General features: G+C 45.7%; 2 protein-coding genes across 3 annotated transcripts; one reads left to right on the top strand and one right to left on the bottom strand.

The window, feature by feature from the left end:
* Positions 1-1410: 1410 nt before the first annotated feature.
* On the bottom strand, positions 1411-5574 carry LOC110487988 (lens fiber membrane intrinsic protein). Its single transcript, XM_021559923.3, has 5 exons — positions 4080-5574; positions 3120-3334; positions 2518-2667; positions 2269-2403; positions 1411-1940 (listed from the first exon to the last, which is right to left on the bottom strand). Exons 2-5 carry the CDS (start codon positions 3292-3294, stop codon positions 1876-1878), a joined length of 525 nt encoding a protein of 174 aa, XP_021415598.1. The 5' UTR covers positions 3295-3334; positions 4080-5574; the 3' UTR covers positions 1411-1875.
* Positions 3216-19198, top strand: LOC110487987 (ubiquilin-4). Of its 2 annotated transcripts, none has more exons than XM_090227603.1 (11): positions 3216-3356; positions 7541-7692; positions 8051-8205; positions 8369-8631; positions 11620-11778; positions 11966-12191; positions 13841-13980; positions 16417-16500; positions 16676-16791; positions 17064-17265; positions 17361-19198. In XM_090227603.1, the coding sequence occupies exons 1-11, from the start codon at positions 3339-3341 to the stop codon at positions 17511-17513; spliced, it is 1668 nt and encodes a 555-aa protein (XP_090083729.1). In that variant the 5' UTR covers positions 3216-3338; the 3' UTR covers positions 17514-19198. The 2 variants fall into 2 exon arrangements, with proteins under 2 accessions (XP_090083729.1, XP_036826758.2); XM_036970863.2 differs by lacking the exon at positions 3216-3356 and adding an exon at positions 5966-6492.
* The last annotated feature ends 1045 nt before the right edge of the window (positions 19199-20243 follow it).

Genomic DNA, 20243 nt, shown 5'->3' with positions numbered 1-20243 from the left:
CCTTGAATGAGTAGGTGTGTCCAAACTTTTAACTGATAGTGTATATTTGTTTGTTTTGTTTCTTATATGTAGCTAGGGAACTGACTGTTATTGGTGATATGAAGACCTTCACGCTGAGATGGCTGTTAAGCCAAAACAACAGATATGCTATCCATGATGCATTGAAATTAATTTAATAAAAGTAAGATTTATGTAATGTATTTTTCAGTGCAGACACATTACATTTGGGGGCCAAGTAAGGAAATGTGGACAGAGGCATGCATTCGATAACAACATATTTAAATTTCTCCCATTGTTCCTGGTTCAGGAATAGCCCAATCACCCATTACCTCAACGCCTAGTGTTTCTTTAACCTTCCAGATTATGACCATTGCCAAATATCTCAATCGAGGTGCAAGCTGTGACTGTGGACATAGGCATTGCAACAAACACATCGCCACCCCACCCTAGTGGTCCAGGAATTATCCATCACATTCTGTCCAATTCTTCTCTCATTGTCTACAGGGTGTTCTAGAACCCTCCATGGGTTCCTTCAGTAGTTATGTGAAACCTAGAGTATTCTTGAAGATGTCAACAACTGTAAAGGACAATAGACGTTTCCACAGGATGAGGGTTGGGGTTCGAGGGAAGCCTTTTCTCACAAAAAACTAAGTTGTGAAATAAAGGAGACTGGTTTCCCTTAACGTGTGGGATTCTTATCTCCTATTAGTGTTGACATCATGCCAGTTAAGGTAGCCCTAGGGAATTGTTTTCCACTTGGTTGTGCAGTAGTTTCTTCATTACAAACGATACATAACAATGCAAAAACATGTCATGGAGGTCTCATGTATTAGCTTGTGACTGGGGCCACCTTGGGTCCACTTCTTAGCTCTTTGCCTTGGGGAAAGTAAAACATGTCCTGGAGGTCTCATGTATTAGCTTGTGACTGGGGCCACCTTGGGTCCACTTCTTAGCTCTTTGCCTTGGGGAAAGTAAAACATGTCCTGAAGGTCTCATGTATTAGCTTGTGACTGGGGCCACCTTGGGTCCACTTCTTAGCTCTTTGCCTTGGGGAAAGTAAAACATGATTAATTGTGGTAGATATTGAACAGGGAAAATCTGCATAATACCAGTCAATCTTACAGAAAATGTATGACAAATCTTTACCTTTTGCAAGATGTGGCCCTCTCAGCTTCAGGCAGTTGCTTTGGCTTTGTGATTTGCCTGGCAACATAAGCATCCCAGGCAATGGAAGCAACTTGTCTAGCAGTATGTGCAAAGAAGCCCTGCTAATGAAAGCTGGTTTAGGGCCGCCATCTTGTGGTAAAACTTTGTGTGCATCATGTATAAGACAGCCATCACTAACACAACCATCACTAAATACACCCTAAAAAGGTGGACTGTGCACTAAGTATCAACATAGAGACAACAGAGCATTTAGAGAGGAACTTTATTGGAAAATATGAGAACTTGCCTAGTCAGCATGGCTCCACCTGCCCATATTCCTAACCAAAACTACAATAGGCTACATTTGCATGTCCAAAATGCCTGTTCTCATCTCACATATATGCTTGAAAAGGGCACTAAGGAGATACCATAACCATTGCAGTGCTAGCCATTTTGAAACATATTTTCCTGTTTACTGTACATAGATAAAGAAACTAGTGGAATTGTCTTTCTAAATAAAGTTGTTATCATTCTTCTTTTCATGTGAATGGCAGAAAGCTGTTGTATATTTTTCTATCAAGTCTTTATTTATCCAGGAAATCCATTGGAAGCATCAGGGGATGGAGGCCCATGTAGGCATGAAGGCTTTCTGTCATATGTTAAGGTCATTCATTCAGTGTTAAATGTTGTTTTTTTAAACAGTTTGTGCGATTTGCTGTGTCTTTCTCTCTAGCGTGTAGGGCCGCCTCCTCTCCTACATTCATGCATTCTGTAGGCACACATGTAAAATATCCCTGGAACACACAGAGCACACACAGGTTAATGGACAATGGACATTAGAAACCAGCTGTACACACCCAAAAAACCACAAGCCTCCCGTCAGCACCTACACTATCTATCAGGTCTGAAGGTTCAGCACTATGATGGAGCAAGGCCCCTCTAACCCATTGGAAGGCTAGGGGAAATCATCACCATATTGCTTTCATCAGACTCTTCAGATCTGCTCATGCTGGGGGACTCAGGGCTTGTGTGTTGTTTTTGGACCGGGCAATAGAAATATTGGGCATGTTGGTATGGAGCCAGTTTTGAGTACTGTGATTGACCCTGTATGTCAGTTCTTACCTGCAAAGAAGGTCATGAGCAGTGCCACCCAGCCCAATATGTAGGACCAAGAGAAACGCCAGTCACCGAAACGCTTGCCCAGAAAGTTCACTGTCACACCCGTGTAGATGGCCATTGCCAGAAGAACAAATAAGGCTGGGAGAAGGCAGGGGAATATATAAGGTAAATATGCTGTACTAAACATGTGTGTGTGTGCATGTGTGCATGTGTGTGCGCGTATGTGTGCGGGTGTGCAAGTGTGAGACTCACTGGAGACGAAAAACATGATCCCTGCCGCAAAGGAGCGGTTGAACCTCTCGAAGGCGGAGAAGTGGGCGAAGGAGAGGATGCCTGCGATGATGCCCGCAAAGCACGACATCCCTGACAGGATCATAAAGGCCCGGGTGGCATTCCAATATGCTAGAAGGGGACAGACAGAGTAGTGAGCAGGAAGACAACAACAGAGCCCCAGCATCCCTCCTTCAGGCAGTTTGACAACTAAACCTAGTACCATTCTCAGCCTCTAGATGGCGCCGTATTTCTTCTCATGTGCAACATTACATTCCAGGAACGGGTTTGTGACAACAGGATTGTAACATGAAACAAAGCAGCCATTGATGAGATGTCTCTGACAAATTACTTCAACTAGACTAGGAGGAAGCCTCTATTAACTACTGAGATGCTGCAGGTAGCCTATTCTCTTGGGCCATGTACAGGAGTGGTAAACATAGTTTTAATTACTATTGCTCTCTTAGTCTGTGTCCCCCAAATGGTACCCTATTCCCTATATAGTGCCATACTTTAGACCAGAGCCCTATGGGCATAGGGAATAGGGTGCCATTTGGGAGGTTTTGCTTGATGTGTGTTCTCACCGATGCTGTCCGTCTGCATGTAACACTTTCCCGACATGCAGTACCTCCACAGGCCCTGGTGGGCGAAGCTGCCCGACAGACGGTACTGCATCCAGTAGTCTGTTGCTGTGGAGACCACCAGCAGGATGTTCCCCACCATGGCACAGAACAGGCCCCCTCCCATGAAGCTGTACATCCTAAGAGAAGCTGCTGTGGCCACTGTGTGGTACCTGATACTGCATGGGAAGACGAAGGAGGGTGGGTAAACACACCTGGATTATACAATGTTTTGTATGACACACACTCAGTTTGCTCTGGCCACTTCGTAGTTCTTCCTACTGGGGAGGGAGATGATGAAGCTAGACAGACACACCTGTACCTATCTGGTATGATCTACGTATGTAGAACACACTCAATTTTAATAATTATTATTCCATACTGGAAAGAATGTAATAGAAACAGAAATAAGTTCAGTATGATTCTTGACACAGGAAATAACTGTTACATGGACAACAATATTTGAAAGCCAAAGTACAAATTGCTGAATCACAGTAGTCTCAAAATACTGGTAATTTTGGGATCATATATATTACAGAGTTTATAATTATTATCAGTTGAGCTCACTCATAAGCACTACTTCATATGATTCTATGGCACAGACAATAAGTCAGATACAATCTAAGCTTTGTACGACACCTGTTAACATATATGAACATTTACTCCATATAGCATAAACAAACACGCATGCGGTTTTTACATTGTCATAGAATGCACGTTTACAACTAGTACCCTTAAACAGCTCTTTTGCCAAGTAAGTTCTGCCAAGCACTTAATTGAGTTTGATCAGTGTTTATTCAACCACTAGTTCACTATTGTCTTCTTTTCAGACTTCAGTTTATGAGTAACTGTGTCTTTGGCACAACTATACATTTTTATCAAGGGAACATTATATAGATATAATGTATTTAGGATGCCCCTTACCTTGTTTCTTCAGTAAAAACACCCTCTTAATCGTTTACCTTTCTGGGGAGAAAGGGAGAGAGGGATAGAGGGAAAGAGAGAGAGACGTTGCAAGCCTAGGAGAGATAGGAGAGTGGAAGAGAACTCCACTGGGCTATCCCCTCTGTTGATGGAAGCAAAATTCTTAAACAATCAGTCCCCATGTAACGGATGCAATTGAACAAGCCATCGCTAGTGGCACGGGATCATGTGACCCCCACAGCCCTTTCAGTGTAGGCGGCTGGGAGGGGGTCAGGGGGTTAGAGTAGGGGCTTTGGCTGGTTTGTATTTGGTATGTTCTAGAATTGTGGATGTGCATAGGTATGCAGTACTGTCAATGCAACATGCTGAAGCCAACATTTTTTCTTTCAATGGATGTGTGGCTATGGCGGCATGGATAGACTGTTAGACACACATACAGTATAGGGATGGAAAGCCCCTCTGTCTATCTGGTTGTCCTCTCTCTAATATATAGAATACATCTGTAATATGTTGCTCATCTGCTTCCTCATAATACTGTTTTTAAATACATTGTAAATTGAATACTCTGCGATCATAGTTTTCCATTACAGTATTTATACAGTGAATTTTTTAGACACACACACACACGCTCACAAACTGCCATCTAAAGACAGATACAGACAGTCTGTGAGGTCTGATTAAGGGATAGGCCATCTTTCAGTGACAGAAATGTCATACCCTTCTTCAAAAGCCAACATCAATGTGTGATTTAACGGAATCAGTGGATCAAAACATAGCAATTATGACTGCCATTTAATTTCCCAATACATCAGTATTAGCATTTATGTCCAGAGGATGCAGACGCCACACATGCAGATAAGGTTCTGTTTATGACTGCTTCATTATGCAAGGTGAGTGGTGGGGATCATTTAAAGAGGATGCAGACGCCACACATGCAGATAAGGTTCTGTTTATGACTGCTTCATTATGCAAGGTGAGTGGTGGGGATAATCTAAAGAGGATGCAGATGCCACACATGCAGATAAGGTTCTGTTTATGACTGCTTCATTATGCAAGGTGAGTGGTGGGGATAATCTAAAGAGGATGCAGACGCCACACATGCAGATAAGGTTCTGTTTATGACTGCTTCATTATGCAAGGTGAGTGGTGGGGATAATCTAAAGAGGATGCAGACGCCACACATGCAGATAAGGTTCTGTTTATGACTGCTTCATTATGCAAGGTGAGTGGTGGGGATCATTTAAAGAGGATGCAGACGCCACACATGCAGATAAGGTTCTGTTTATGACTGCTTCATTATGCAAGGTGAGTGGTGGGGATAATCTAAAGAGGATGCAGACGCCACACATGCAGATAAGGTTCTGTTTATGACTGCTTCATTATGCAAGGTGAGTGGTGGGGATAATCTAAAGAGGATGCAGACGCCACACATGCAGATAAGGTTCTGTTTATGACTGCTTCATTATGCAAGGTGAGTGGTGGGGATCATTTAAAGTAAAAGTGCTGGTTGACAATTTCAGGGCATGTTTTGACGGTTTTTTTTAAAGGCTGTGCATATGGAGGTACATATGCTATCTGCTTGGTATTTTTCTTTAAAAAATTAGGCTACAACAGCTTTTTCAAACTGGAACTCCAAATCACACTTGGTTTGTGTGGTATGCTACAGACACCATAGTCTTCTTGTTTGCTAGACAGACTCATGACGCTTCTCCAGGGGCACTTGTTGTGTCAGCAGCTGTGGGAAGAGATTAACACAATAATACATGTTTATATTATAACAGTTATATATTGATTATATTGACATATACAACTTAAAAATATTGATTTGAATAAGTTTGGAACACAAAGAACTTTGCCAGTCAAATCAACATGTAAGATAGTCATCAGGACCAGGTACAGCCTTGTGGAGTGAAATAGCTATTACATTAGTGCTTTGTCATTCAGTCCGGTGCATTTAGGTAGCCTTTGCACGGTATACATCATTGCTGTGAACCTGCAATTGTATATTTTTGTTTGAGGATGGCTTACCCCCTGTTGCCAAGTGTAGTGTATATATTAAATGTTGTGCATTGGAATATTTCACTAGCCTACCATAGACGACAATGCTAAGGCAGCGGCTTTATCGTCCCTGTGCAAAGGCATGTACTGCGGTCTGTGTTTGGTTCAAATGATCCGTCATCATGAGGCAAATTTTCTGGAAAGGAAGTGGTGACCTATGTTGACCCGGAATTGGAAGCCAAATCCGAGCGATTCTATCGGAGGAGTAAACATGGAGGACAACGGCGGTGAAGATCCTGTTAATAACAACAATGATACAACGGTATCTTCGGAGGGATCTATTATTAAGGTTACAGTCAAAACCCCGAAAGATAAGGAAGAAATCGCCATATCGGAAGATGCCTCGGTCACTCAGGTTCGTTTATTTTGTTAATCCGTAGCTTGCTAGCGAGCGGCCACAAACGTTAGCTGCTATGCTACATCATCATCATCATGCCCACTGGTGGGTGGGTGTGTGTGTAGTTAAGTGTAGTGTAGTTAGTTAGCGAGCTAACATTTCAGAATTGGACGGTGTAGCGATATTTATAGCTATTTCCTTAGCAAACTATTCACTAACTTTGTTATAATACCACTCTCAACTACTCTAGTCCTCCATATTGTTAGGTGTTTAGTTGCTTTATGTAGCCTAGCTAACCGGCTTTCCAACTCAACAAATGACAGCTGATTCCCTGCACAGTCAAGGCAATGTGTCGTGTGACTTCTGTATATTAGTTATTAAAATAAACAATATTTTAACTAAGTAGTTAGCTAACTAGGTAAATTATTAGCTAACGTTGGATAAATGTTGTTAGCTAAATGCTAGCTATCTAGTTTCTTAGCTGTTTCTCCAGAAACGACTGTGCTGGCCTTGGTACTCTATAAACAGTCTTCTTCAGAATGTAACGGAACCTCATTGTTCTGAATATCAGTTACTGGACTTTAGATTTCTGTCCGTGGGAATCATCTCTCCCATACACAAGTCCCCCTGTTACATTCAAGCTGATGTGTTATTAATCTGTCAGCTAATGACTCTTTTCTTCCTGTCACTCCAGTCCTGATTTGATATCCTGAACAGCTAAATGACCTACAGCTTATTTTTTTACTCCTGTTTAATGTGCCTCTCATATGTGTAGTATTCTTGTGCTCACTGGAGGCACAACACTAAGAGTGATTTGGTATTTGTGATCAGGTAGTATGATTCTTGTAATAGGATAAGCAGTGAGCATTTACCCAGAGATAAGCAATGAGGATTTACCCAGAGATAAGCAATGAGGATTTACCCAGAAACAAGGCTTTAGAATTAAAATCAGTTCATTTAGAATTGTTTGACTATGTCACTTTGTTTCCCTTTCTTCCCTCCTCTTCCGCCCTCTTTCTCTTGCTGTCCATCCCTCCTCTCTCTATATATCTTCCTCCTTTCCCAGTTTAAGGAGGAGATCTCGCGGAGGTTCAAAGCCAAGCAGGATCAGTTGGTTCTGATCTTTGCAGGGAAGATCCTGAAAGACGGGGACTCGCTCAACCAACACGGCATCAAGGACGGCCTGACAGTCCACCTGGTCATAAAGACGGCACACAAGTAAGATGATGCAAAATGGATATTGTGTTTTAGTTGGATACTGTCGTCTTCTTCGGACATTTGGCAGAAAGGGACAATTGGAATTGGAAAAGGAATTGCTTGGTCAACTTTTGAATAGGTAAATAGGCTATATGTAGTGTCTCCACTTGCATCGCCGAATAGCTTTCGGTAACGCAACTGGTTAGTATGTATTAAAGTGGGCGGTCACGTGTTTTACAGAATAGTATTGCTAGTTTGAGCTGACAGATCTATAACTGACATTTATGTGTGAATTTGGTCAGGTCGCCAAATTCATATTGCATATTGTAGCTTTAATGTGAATTTGGAAAAATAACTGATCAGTGCATTGTCCCTCCAGGGCAGGAGATGGTGCTAGTTCCTCCACCTCCTGCACCTCCCAGGTAGGCAGCAGTAGTGGCAGCTCCTCGGGCCCCAGTTCTGCAGCCCACTCCTCCACAGTAGGGTCCACTGGAGGCCCTGCCTCGGCACCCCCACAGACCCCCAACATACTGAGTGAGTTTACAAAGCTAAATAAGTACACACTTCTAATCTTATCTATCCACCCCCTCACACACCCCCAACAGTTTATACTGAAAAAGACATCCGACAACAATTTCCAAAGATCATTACTATCACCATCACGCCCTCTGACCATGCCCCTCTCCCTCCCTCCTAGCCGGGTTCGGTGACCTGTCCAGCCTGAGCAGTATGGGCATGGGCTCAGCTAACTTCATGGAGCTGCAGCAGCAGATGCAGAGCCAGCTGATGTCCAACCCAGAGATGCTGTCTCAGATCATGGAGAACCCCCTGGTGCAGAACATGATGTCCAACCCAGACCTGATGAGGCAGATGATCGTGGCCAACCCCCAGATGCAGCAGCTGATGGAGCGCAACCCCGAGATCTCCCACATGCTCAACAACCCCGAGCTTATGAGACAGGTGAGGGACCTTACAGTGAAATGCTTACTTACGAGCCCCTAACCACCAATGCAGTTTAAAAAAAATATGGATAGTAAAAAGAGATAAAAGTAACAAGTCATTAAAGAGCAGCATTAAAATAACAATAGCAATACTATATACAGGGGGTTACCGGTACAGAGTCAATGTGCTGGGGCACCAGTTAGTTGAGGTAGTATGTACATGTAGGTAGAGTTATTAAAGTGACATTGCATAGATGATAACAACAGATTAGCAGCCGTGTAAAAGAGGTGTGGGGGGGGGGGGGGAATGCAAATAGTCTGGGTAGCCATTGAATTAATGTTCAGGGGTCATGGCCTGGAGGTAGAAGCTGTTTAGAAGCTTCTTGGACCTAGACTTGACGCTCCGGTACCGCTTGCAGTGCGGTAGCAGAGAGAACAGTCTGACTAGAGTGGCTGGAGTCCTTGACAATGTTTAGGGCCTTTTTCTGACACTGCCTGGTATAGAGGTCCTGGATGACAGGAAGCTTGGCCCCAGTGATGCACTGGGCCGTTCGCACTACCCTCTGTAGTGCCTTGCGGTTGGAGGTCGAGCAGTATCCATACCAGGCAGTGATGTGTACCAGTCAGGATGCTCTCGATGGTGCATCTGTAGAACCTTTTGAGGATCTGAGGACCCATGCCAAATCTTTTCAGTCTCCTGAGGGGGAATAGGTTTTGTTGTGCCCTCTTCACGACTGTCTTGGTGTGCTTGGACCATGTTAGTTTGTTGGTGATGTGGACACCAAAGAACGTGAAGCTCTCAACCTGCTCTACTGCTGCCCCGTCAATGAGAATGAGGGTGTGCTCGGTCCTCTTTTTCCTGTTATCCACAATCATCTCCTTTGTCTTGATCACATTGAGGGAGAGGATGTTGGCCTGGCACCACACGGCCAGGTCTCTGACCTCCTCCCTATAGGCTGTCTCGTCGGCCTACCACTGTTGTGTCATCGGCAAACTTAATGATGGTATTGGAGTCGTGCCTGGCCGTGCAGTCATGAGTGAACAGGGAGTACAGAAGGGGACTGAGCACTAACCCCTGAGGGGCCCCCGTGTTGAGGATCAGCGTGGTGGATGTGTTGTTACCTACCCTTACCCCGTGGCGGTGGCCGTCAGGAAGTCCAGGATCCAGTTGCAGAGGGAGGTGTTTAGTCCCAGAGTCCTTAGCTTATTGATGAGCTTTCAGGGCACTAAGGTGTTGAACGCTGAGCTGTGGTCAATGTATAGAATTTTCACATAGGTGTTCCTTTTGTCCAGGTGGGAAAGGGCAGGGTGGAGTGTAATAGAGATTAGAGTTTGACAAATTAATCTGCATGGCAGATTGATTAGGGCCGATTTCAAGTTTTCATAACGATCGGTAATCAGCTTTTTTGGACGACGATTACATTGCAATCCACAAGCAGATTGCGTGGCAGGCTGGAGTGTACTGTGGCTGGAGTGTACTGTGTAACATCCAGATTGGGATTTGCTAGAGTGTACTGTGTTTATGACAGGTTGCGATTGGCGTTGGGATTGGCTGAAGTGTACTGCGTTACTACAGGTTGGGATTGGCTGGAGTGTACTGGATCACTGACAGGTTGTGATTTTCTGGTGTGTACTGTGTTACTGACAGGTTGGGATTGGCTGGAGTGTACTGTGTTAATGACAGGTTGCGATTGGCTGGAGTGTACTGGATCACTGACAGGTTGTGATTGGCTGGAGTGTACTGTGTTACTGACGGGTTGGGATTGGCTGGAGTGTACTGTGTTACTGACAGGTTGCGATTGGCTGGAGTGTACTGGATCACTGACAGGTTGTGATTTTCTGGTGTGTACTGTGTTACTGACAGGTTGGGATTGGCTGGAGTGTACTGTGTTAATGACAGGTTGCGATTGGCTGGAGTGTACTGGATCACTGACAGGTTGTGATTGGCTGGAGTGTACTGTGTTACTGACGGGTTGGGATTGGCTGGAGTGTACTGTGTCACTGACAGGTTGTGATTGGCTGGAGTGTACTGTGTTACTGACACGTTGGGATTGGCTGGAATGTACTGTGTTAATGACGGGTTGGATTTGGCTGGAGTGTACTGTGTTAATGATGGGTTGGATTTGGCTGGAGTGTACTGTGTTAATGATGGGTTGGATTTGGCTGGAGTGTACTGTGTTAATGATGGGTTGGATTTGGCTGGAGTGTACTGTGTTAATGACGGGTTGGATTTGGCTGGAGTGTACTGTGTTAATGACGGGTTGGATTTGGCTGGAGTGTACTGTGTTAATGATGGGTTGGATTTGGCTGGAGTGTACTGTGTTAATGATGGGTTGGATTTGGCTGGAGTGTACTGTGTTAATGATGGGTTGGATTTGGCTGGAGTGTACTGTGTTAATGATGGGTTGGATTTGGCTGGAGTGTACTGTGTTACTGACACGTTGGGATTGGCTGGAATGTACTGTGTTAATGACGGGTTGGATTTGGCTGGAGTGTACTGTGTCACTGACGGGTTGGGATTGGCTGGAGTGTACTGTGTCACTGACAGGTTGTGATTGGCTGGAGTGTACTGTGTTACTGACACGTTGGGATTGGCTGGAATGTACTGTGTTAATGACGGGTTGGATTTGGCTGGAGTGTACTGTGTTAATGACGATTTGGGATGCCTGGAGTGTACAAAGAAGTTAGATTTGGCCAATAATGTAGCAGCTGCTGTTTTTTTTTTTTCATTTATTTTTTAACTGTTGTAAGTCGACTGCTTTTTGAGAGGAATCTTTACATTTAGCTGCATTCTAAATTATTTAAAGGTATAGGTTTCTCAGACACAGATTAAGTTTAGTCCTGGACTAAAAAGAAAGCTCAAATTATTTTTGTCCAGAATAAGGCTTAGCCTTATCTGTGTCTGGGAATGGTGTTTGGGTCTACCTTACCCCTCTAGTCCCTGTACCCCAGAACCCAGCCTAGCTGAAAAAATCCTGTCCACCCCTTCCTGTTCCCTTCTCCTCAGACCATGGAGCTGGCCAGGAACCCTGCTATGATGCAGGAGATGATGCGTAACCAGGATCGGGCGCTTAGCAACCTGGAGAGCATACCGGGGGGCTACAATGCCCTGCGAAGGATGTACACAGACATCCAGGAACCCATGTTCAGCGCCGCACGAGACCAGGTACCCACTGATGACAATGATTTAAAATCAGTTGACATCACAACTAAGTTAAAATTCAAACCAGGGATTCACCCAAGGTTTTTCAGCCTCAGAAACAAACTCTACGCTATCCCGTGGAGAGTGCTGAACATAAACTCCATTGGTATTCAAGAAGTTGATAATTACTTATTTCTCTCCTTTCTCCCAGTTTGGAAACAACCCTTTCTCAGCCCTGGGGGGCAACTCTGATGGGGGGGTGCAGCCATCGAGGACAGAGAACCGGGAACCACTGCCCAACCCATGGGGCCCCCCCAGCTCCACCAACCCCTCTGAGGGTGGAGGGGGCACGGGCACCACAGGCTCCTCTACCACTGGCAGCACCAACCCCAGTGTCTCCAACCCTCTGGGTGTCAACTCTGCCAGTCTGGGAAATGGTACGGTAATACATAGACTGACTTCCGGTTGAAGTAACAGCATTCAGTTGATATACTACAGCTTCACATACTGCAATATCACATAGATGTGAATTCCTAAATGCATACTTATCAATTCGTGACACCCATACATACAGTGCATTCAGAAAGTATTCAGACCCCTTGAGTTTTTCCACATTTTGTTACGTAACAGCCTTGTTCTAAAATGGATTAAATATATTTTTCCTCAATACCCCATAATGACAAATACCCCACAATGACAAAGACAAAAGTCCAAGTGTAGACATTTTTGAAAATGTATTAAAATTTAAAAACAGAAATATCACATTTACGTAAGTATTCAGACCCTCTGTACTTTGTTATAGCACCTTTGGCAGCGATTACAGCCTCAAGTCTTCAAGCTTTGCACACCTGTATTTGGGGAGTTTCTCCCATTCTTCTCTGCAGATCCTCTCAAGCCCTGTCAGGTTCGATGGGGAGCATCACTGCACTATTTTCAGGTCTCCAGAGATGTTCCATCAGGTTCATGTCCAGGCTCTGGCTGGGCCACTCAAGGACATTCAGAGACTGAAGCCACTCCTGCGTTGTTTTGGCTGTGTGCTTAGGGTCGTTGTCCTGTTGGAAGGTGAATCTTCGCCCCTGTCTGAGGTCTTCAGCGCTCTGGAGCAGGTTTTCATCAAGGATCTCTCTCTACTTTGCTCAGTTATCTTTCCCTTGATCCTGACTCGTCTCCCAGTCCCTGCCTCTGGAAAAAAAAATCCCCACAACATGATGCTGCCATCACCATGCTTCACCGTAAGGTTGGGGCCAGGTTTCCTCTAGATGTGACGTTCAAGAGTTCAATCTTGGTTTTATCCGACCTGAGAATCTGGTTTCTCATGGTCTAAGAGTCCTTTAGTTGCCTTTTAGCAAACTCCAAGCGGGCTGTCATGTGCCTTTTACCTCCGTCTGGCCACTCTACCATAAAGGCCTGATTGGTGGAGTGTTGCAGAGATGATTGTCCTTCTGGATGGTTCTCCCATCTCTACAGAGGAACTCTGGAGCTCTGTCAGAGTGACCATCGGGTTCTTGGCCACCTCCCTGACCAAGGCCCTTCCCCCCCGATTGCTCAGTTTGTCAGGGCGGACAGATCTAGGAAGAGTCTTGGTGGCTCCAAACTTCTTCCATTTAAGAATGATGGATGCCAATGTGTTCTTGGTGACCTTCAATGCTGAAGAAATTGGTTGTGTGCCTTTCCAAATCAGGTCCAATCAATTTAACTTACCACAGGTGGACTCCAATCAAGTTGTAGAAACATCTCAAGGATGATCAATGGAAACAGGATGCACCCAAGCTCAATTTTGAGTCTCATAGCAAAGGGTCTCAATACTTATTCAATAAGGTATTTCTGTTTTATTTTTAATACATTTGCTAAAATGTCTAAACCTGTTTTCGCTTTGTCATTATGGGGTATTGTGTGTAGATGAGGATTTTTTTATTTAATAAATTTTAGAATAAGGCTGTATCCTAACAGATTTTTGGAAAAAGTCAAGGGGTCTGCATACTTTCCAAATGCGCTGTATGTCAGTTTGGGGATTGTAAGCACATGCACACACAACGGCACTTACCCACCCTCCATCAACCTCCCTCTGTGTATGTGTGTCTCCCAGGCATGTTCAGCAGTCCAGGCATGCAGAGTCTGATGCAGCAGATTTCAGAGAACCCCCAGCTGATGCAGAACATGCTGTCTGCTCCCTACATGCGCAGTATGATGCAGTCTCTGGCCCAGAACCCAGACATGGCCTCCCAGGTCTGTAGCAACAGAGTAGTGGGGGTTATCATGGTTCATAAAGTCACTTTAAGTGTGTCATACGGCACCCTATTCCCTTTATAGTGCACCCATAGGGGCCATGGTTAAAAGTAGTGCACTATAAAGGGAATAGGGTGACATCTGGGACACAAATAATCTGAACGCAGGGGGATCCATAGGAATCGATGGGAATGGGTTGTCTGTAATTCATTGGCAGCTGTACAGAACAGGTCCAGCTGGCAGTGCTTTACCTCAAGGTATCTAGAATGGGTCCAGCTGGCAGTGCTTTACCTCGAGGTATCTAGAACAGGTCCAGCTGGCAGTGCTTTACCTCAAGGTATCTAGAACAGGTCCAGCTGGCAGTGCTGTACCTCAAGGTATCTAGAACAGGTCCAGCTGGCAGTGCTGTACCTCAAGGTATCTAGAACAGGTCCAGCTGGCAGTGCTTTACCTCGAGGTATCTAGAACAGGTCCAGCTGGCAGTGCTTTACCTCGAGGTATCTAGAACAGGTCCAGCTGGCAGTGCTGTACCTCGAGGTATCTAGAACAGGTCCAGCTGGCAGTGCTGTACCTCGAGGTATCTAGAACAGGTCCAGTTGGCAGTGCTGTACCTCGAGGTATCTAGAACAGGTCCAGCTGGCAGTGCTTTACCTCGAGGTATCTAGAACAGGTCCAGCTGGCAGTGCTTTGCCTCGAGGTATCTAGAACAGGTCCAGCTGGCAGTGCTTTACCTCGAGGTATCTAGAACAGGTCCAGCTGGCAGTGCTTTGCCTCGAGGTATCTAGAACAGGTCCAGCTGGCAGTGCTTTACCCCGAGGTATCTAGAACAGTTCCAGCTGGCAGTGCTTTACCTCGAGGTATCTAGAACAGGTCCAGCTGGCAGTGCTGTACCTCGAGGTATCTAGAACAGGTCCAGCTGGCAGTGCTGTACCTCGAGGTTTCTAGAACAGGTCCAGCTGACAGTGATGTACCTCGAGGTATCTAGAACAGGTCCAGCTGGCAGTGCTTTACCTCGAGGTATCTTGAACAGGTCCAGCTGGCAGTGCTTTACCTCAAGGTATCTAGAACAGGTCCAGCTGGCAGTGCTTTACCTCGAGGTATCTAGAACAGGTCCAGCTGGCAGTGCTTTACCTCAAGGTATCTAGAACAGGTCCAGCTGGCAGTGCTTTACCTCGAGGTATCTAGAACAGGTCCAGCTGGCAGTGCTGTACCTCGAGGTATCTAGAACAGGTCCAGCTGGCAGTGCTTTACCTCGAGGTATCTAGAACAGGTCCAGCTGGCAGTGCTTTACCTCGAGGTATCTAGAACAGGTCCAGCTGGCAGTGCTTTACCTCAAGGTATCTAGAACAGGTCCAGCTGGCAGTGCTTTACCTCGAGTTATCTAGAACAGGTCCAGCTGGCAGTGCTTTACCTCGAGGTATCTAGAACAGGTCCAGCTGGCAGTGCTGTACCTCGAGGTATCTAGAAGAGGTCCAGCTGGCAGTGCTGTACCTCGAGGTATCTAGAACAGGTCCAGCTGGCAGTGCTTTACCTCGAGGTATCTAGAACCGGTCCAGCTGGCAGTGCTTTACCTCGAGGTATCTAGAACAGGTCCAGCTGGCAGTGCTTTACCTCGAGGTATCTAGAACAGGTCCAGCTGGCAGTGCTTTACCTCGAGGTATCTAGAACAGGTCCAGCTGGCAGTGCTTTACCTCGAGGTATCTAGAACAGGTCCAGCTGGCAGTGCTTTACCTCGAGTTATTTAGAAAGGGTCCAGCTGGCTGGCAGTGCTGTTCCTCGAGGTATCTAGAAAGGGTCCAGCTGGCTGGCAGGGCTGTACCTCAAGGTATCTAGAACGGGTCCAGCTGGCTGGCAGTGCTGTACCTCGAGGTATCTAGAACGGGTCCAGCTGGTTGGCAGTGCTGTACCTCGAGGTATCTAGAACGGGTCCAGCTGGTTGGCAGTGCTGTACCTCGAGGTATCTAGAACGGGTCCAGCTGGCAGTGCTTTACCTTGAGGTAAAGTGCTGTACCTCAAGGTATCTAGAACAGGTCCAGCTGGCTGGCAGTGCTGTACCTTGAGGTATCTAGAACAGGTCCAGCTGGCTGCCAGTGTTGTACCTCGAGGTATCTAGAACAGGTCCAGCTGGCTGGCAGTGCTGTACCTCGAGGTATCTAGAACAGGTCCAGCTGGCTGGCAGTGCTGTACCTCGAGGTATCTAGAACGGGTCCAGCTGGCAGTGCTGTACCTCGAGGTATCTAGAACGGGTCCAGCTGGCTGGCAGTGCTGTACCTCGAGGTATCTAGAACAGGTCCAGCTGGCGGTGCTGTACCTATCTCCATATAGATAGACAGATGTGAGGAAGAGGGTGAACAACCTCCCCACTGGGGAAGCAGCAGGTTGCAGCTGGCGAACGACAGGACCCTGATCTTCTCTCACCTTCTGTATCTCCCGCAGGTGTTGATGAATAATCCCCTTTTTGCTGGAAACCCCCAACTGCAGGAACAGTTCAGGAGCCAGCTTCCTGTCTTCCTGCAGCAGGTATATACACACACACACACAGACACACACACACACATATACACACATACATACATATCAAACAGAGAGCTGAACCTGTCCCAAGGACTCTGTTTGAATTGAGTCTGGACTGGAAGATTTGTTTCAGAATGTTAATTGATTCATTGTTAGTTTGATTGTGACTGATGTTGTTTAGATGCAGAACCCAGAGGCGCTCTCTGTCATGACCAACCCCCGAGCCATGCAGGCTCTCCTCCAGATACAACAGGGTCTACAGACGCTGCAGACAGAAGCACCGGGACTCATGCCCAGGTACACACACACTGATATATATATATACACACACACCCCACAGGAGGTCGGTGGCACCTTAATTGGGGAGGATGGGCTTGTGGTAATGGCTGGAGCAGAATGGTATCAAATACAGCAAACGCTCTTTTCCAGCCATTATTGTGAGCCGTCCTCCCCTCAGCAGCCTCTGCTGACACACTGACACACACACTGAGACACTTTGGGTAGTAGCCTAAATCCTCTGTTAGGCAATATGTTCTCTGAGTCTGTACTAACACCTTTGTGTCTCCCAGTTTGGCACCGGGTGGGCTGCCAGGTGGTCTACCAGGGGGGCTAGTAGGTGGATTACCAGGTGGAATACCCACAACCCCCCTGTCCGTAGGAGGGGGTGTGGCTCCAGAGAACCCCGCCTCTTCGCCGAGCGCCGGAACAAACCCCGCCCAGCAGCTGATGATGCAGCAGATGCTCCAAATGTTCGCAGGAGGGAATGCCTCGGTATGTACCACACACATTCTCTTTTACTGTTTGATTGATTAGTTGATGATTGGTTGACTGATTTGATTGAGTGATTGTGACTGGCCTCCCTACAGAGCCAGACCCCGGAGGTGCAGTTCCAGCAGCAGCTGGAGCAGCTGGGTGCTATGGGCTTCATCAACCGAGAGGCCAACCTGCAGGCCCTGATCGCTACAGGAGGAGATGTCAACGCTGCCATCGAGAGACTGCTGGGCTCTCAGCCCTCATAAAGACACACTCGCACACACACAGTTACGTATATAAGCATACGTCGATACAGACACACGCATACACACTATCCAGCTCTGGGTAGCAAGGGATAAACACACACACATACTGTCTACAGAGAACCAAGAAGTGAAATGAACGTCCCAAACCGACACAGATGAGACCCGGTCAGGATATGTACCATTCTAAACATCTCCTGTCAGATCATGCCCCCCCCCACACACCCATATCCCCTGTTCTTAGCCTCATCCACAGAGCTCTGCCCAGCAGAACCAGACTGACCAGACCTCCTCAACAGAGGGGTGCGAAAGGGAAGGGGGCGAAAGGTACCCTCTCTTAAACAGAGATGCTTTACCCGACAAGATTCATTCATCCATCTTCCTCTCTAATAAATCTGAGGGGTTTATTCAATGAGATGAGAGTTCAGAGTGCGGCAGATAGAAATGCATTCACTGCATTGCATAGAGCTGTTATGACGCATTTGTTTCCTGTCTATATGTTGCATTTCTGTCTACAGTGATGTGAACAATCCACCATTTTGACCAAACCCCTGATCTGCAGGGTATATGGAGAGGGGAGGAAGAGAGAAATACAAAATAGTTTTGTCAATCTCACACGGATATCAGGCTCCAATCACTTCCCCCTCTTTCCACTACTTTAACCGTCCACAACCCTTTCTATTTATTGCTAGTGCTGAAAAGAAAAGATCCCCCACACTTCCACATCCCCCACACTTCAAATCAAATGAGTCTGCCGGTGCTGGTGTAGATTGACTTCACACAGGCGGTGCCACAAGATTGAGACCTTTGATAAGATTGAGAAATGTCATGATAATCGTTAATGAAGGAAGAAAGGTGTGGTTCTGAGGAAGACAGACGAGACAGACAGATTTCCTTTTCATTTTAATCTGATTCATTATGTATTTTAATTTGAGGTGTAAGTCATACCTACCTATAGATAATCTGTTTTGTCTCATTAAACAAAACTCTTCCTGGAAAATGTATGAATAAAATATTATGAAAAAAGGCTTTACATTTTTGGTATGGTGTGGCACCATACGTTGTTGTAAATTTAGGTTCTGGCTTTTTGCTTTTATTTTAGCATTGTAGTTGTGGTAACCTTGGCAATGGCTTCCATAGCTGTGATTTGTCTGTTGTCCTCAGCTAAAAATCCATACCCAATTCAACATGTTTGAACTAACTTTTAACAGTACTGTACTACAAAATACAACTAGGTTGGTCAATAAGAACCCTATTTCAAATTGTGACCATCCTGACTTGTAGTATGAAGAACAGAATTATACTGTGCGTTCCATTCAGCAGTCCACTCCACTTATAAATCACTTATTCTGGAAGTCGTGAAACAGTTTCATTTAAGTTGAATGAATAATAAATTTTCCTGGTAGCCTGGAGGCTCCTCGATGTTATACTGTTGTCTACTGTAGTATCTACCTGTCAAGTGAGGATTTGTCACGGTGCATTGGAAGACGGTGCATTGAAACTGTCATTTCGTTTAGTGCACCTCTGTAGTCAGGGCCGTGCACAGACCTTTCAGTGGGCAGGTGCTCAAAATGAAAAATGGGCACCCCCCCCCTCCCCGCTTGATAATTATTTTCATAATATCTCGAAATTCATAACATACCAAATGCCTCTGTAGTGAAAATAAAAAATAAAAAAACTACAAATAACATAGGCCTATTTATTTCTGCAACAACACACTAATCATCACATTGTAAGCAAGCTATTTACTTAGTGCCCCCTAAAGACATGACTCACCTCGGGGAAAAGAGTGTGGGCTGTCAGCTGATCGTTGTTGATTGATTCACATGCTCTTTTACTAATTGTGAATTAACTCTGTCTTTTTGCATCTCTCTGCTGTGGATATCAGCCAACCAGACCAAATATTGATGATGTAGGCTAAATCAAATGTTAAACAAATGTCATGCTGCTGTGGCAGTACAGTTGATATTTACTAGTTAGCTAGCAACACACACTCGACTTGTGACCGCAAAGCTCAAGCCATGCAAGTTTGGATACCGGGCGCATGTGAGCTCCATACAGGGTGGCCAAGCAGGAGAAACCAGAGCCATATACACAACATGGCCAAAAGTAGTTAACCACTACATGGTCAAATGAGTGGCTTTGGCCATTTCAGCCACACCTGTTGCTGACAGGTGGATAAAAATTGACCACACAGCCATGCAATCTCCATAGACAGACATTGGCTTAACTGAAGAGCTCAGGGACTTTCAACGTGGCACCTTTTTATAGGATGCCACCTTCCCAACAAGTCAGTTCAATTACTTTTTGCCCGGTCAACTGTAAATGCTGTTATTTTGAAGTGGAAACCTAAGAACAACGGCGGCAAAGTGGTAGACCACACAAGCTCAGAACGGGACCGCCGAGTGCTGAAGCGCGTAGCTTGTAAAAATCATCTGTCCTGGGTTGCAACACCCACGACAGAGTTCCAAACTGCCTCTGGAAGCATCGTCAGGACATTAACTATTAGTGGGAGCTTCATGAAATGGGATCGCCAAGCGCCAGCTGGAGAGGTGTTAAACTCGCTGCCATTGGACTCTGGAGCAGTGGAAACGTGTTCTCTGGAGTGATGAATCACGCTTCACTATCTGGCAGTCCGACGGATGAATCTGGGTTTGGTGGATGCCAGGAGAACGCTACATGCCCCAGTAAAATAGTGCCAACTGTAACGTTTGGTGTAGGAGGAATTATGTT

Source organism: Oncorhynchus mykiss, chromosome 30, assembly GCF_057628025.1.
Source record: "Oncorhynchus mykiss isolate SJ-2025 chromosome 30, ASM5762802v1, whole genome shotgun sequence".
Classification (NCBI taxonomy): domain Eukaryota; kingdom Metazoa; phylum Chordata; class Actinopteri; order Salmoniformes; family Salmonidae; genus Oncorhynchus; species Oncorhynchus mykiss.
The sequence above is the reverse complement of the archived record's forward strand: the minus strand, read 5'-3'. Positions and strand labels throughout refer to the sequence as shown.

Excerpts from the sequence above, each read along its gene's own strand:
- LOC110487988 (XM_021559923.3), bottom strand. The coding sequence starts at position 3,294 with ATGTACAGCTTCATGGGAGGGGGCCTGTTCTGTGCCATGGTGGGGAAC. Across the intron at positions 2,668-3,119 it reads CATGCAGACGGACAGCATCG|CATATTGGAATGCCACCCGG; the intron begins GTGAGAACACAC and ends GTCCCCTTCTAG. Across the intron at positions 1,941-2,268 it reads GCTCATGACCTTCTTTGCAG|GGATATTTTACATGTGTGCC; the intron begins GTAAGAACTGAC and ends TGTGTGTTCCAG.
- LOC110487987 (XM_036970863.2), top strand. The coding sequence starts at position 6,295 with ATGTTGACCCGGAATTGGAAGCCAAATCCGAGCGATTCTATCGGAGGA. Across the intron at positions 13,981-16,416 it reads ACCCAGACATGGCCTCCCAG|GTGTTGATGAATAATCCCCT; the intron begins GTCTGTAGCAAC and ends TATCTCCCGCAG. Across the intron at positions 16,792-17,063 it reads GCACCGGGACTCATGCCCAG|TTTGGCACCGGGTGGGCTGC; the intron begins GTACACACACAC and ends TGTGTCTCCCAG.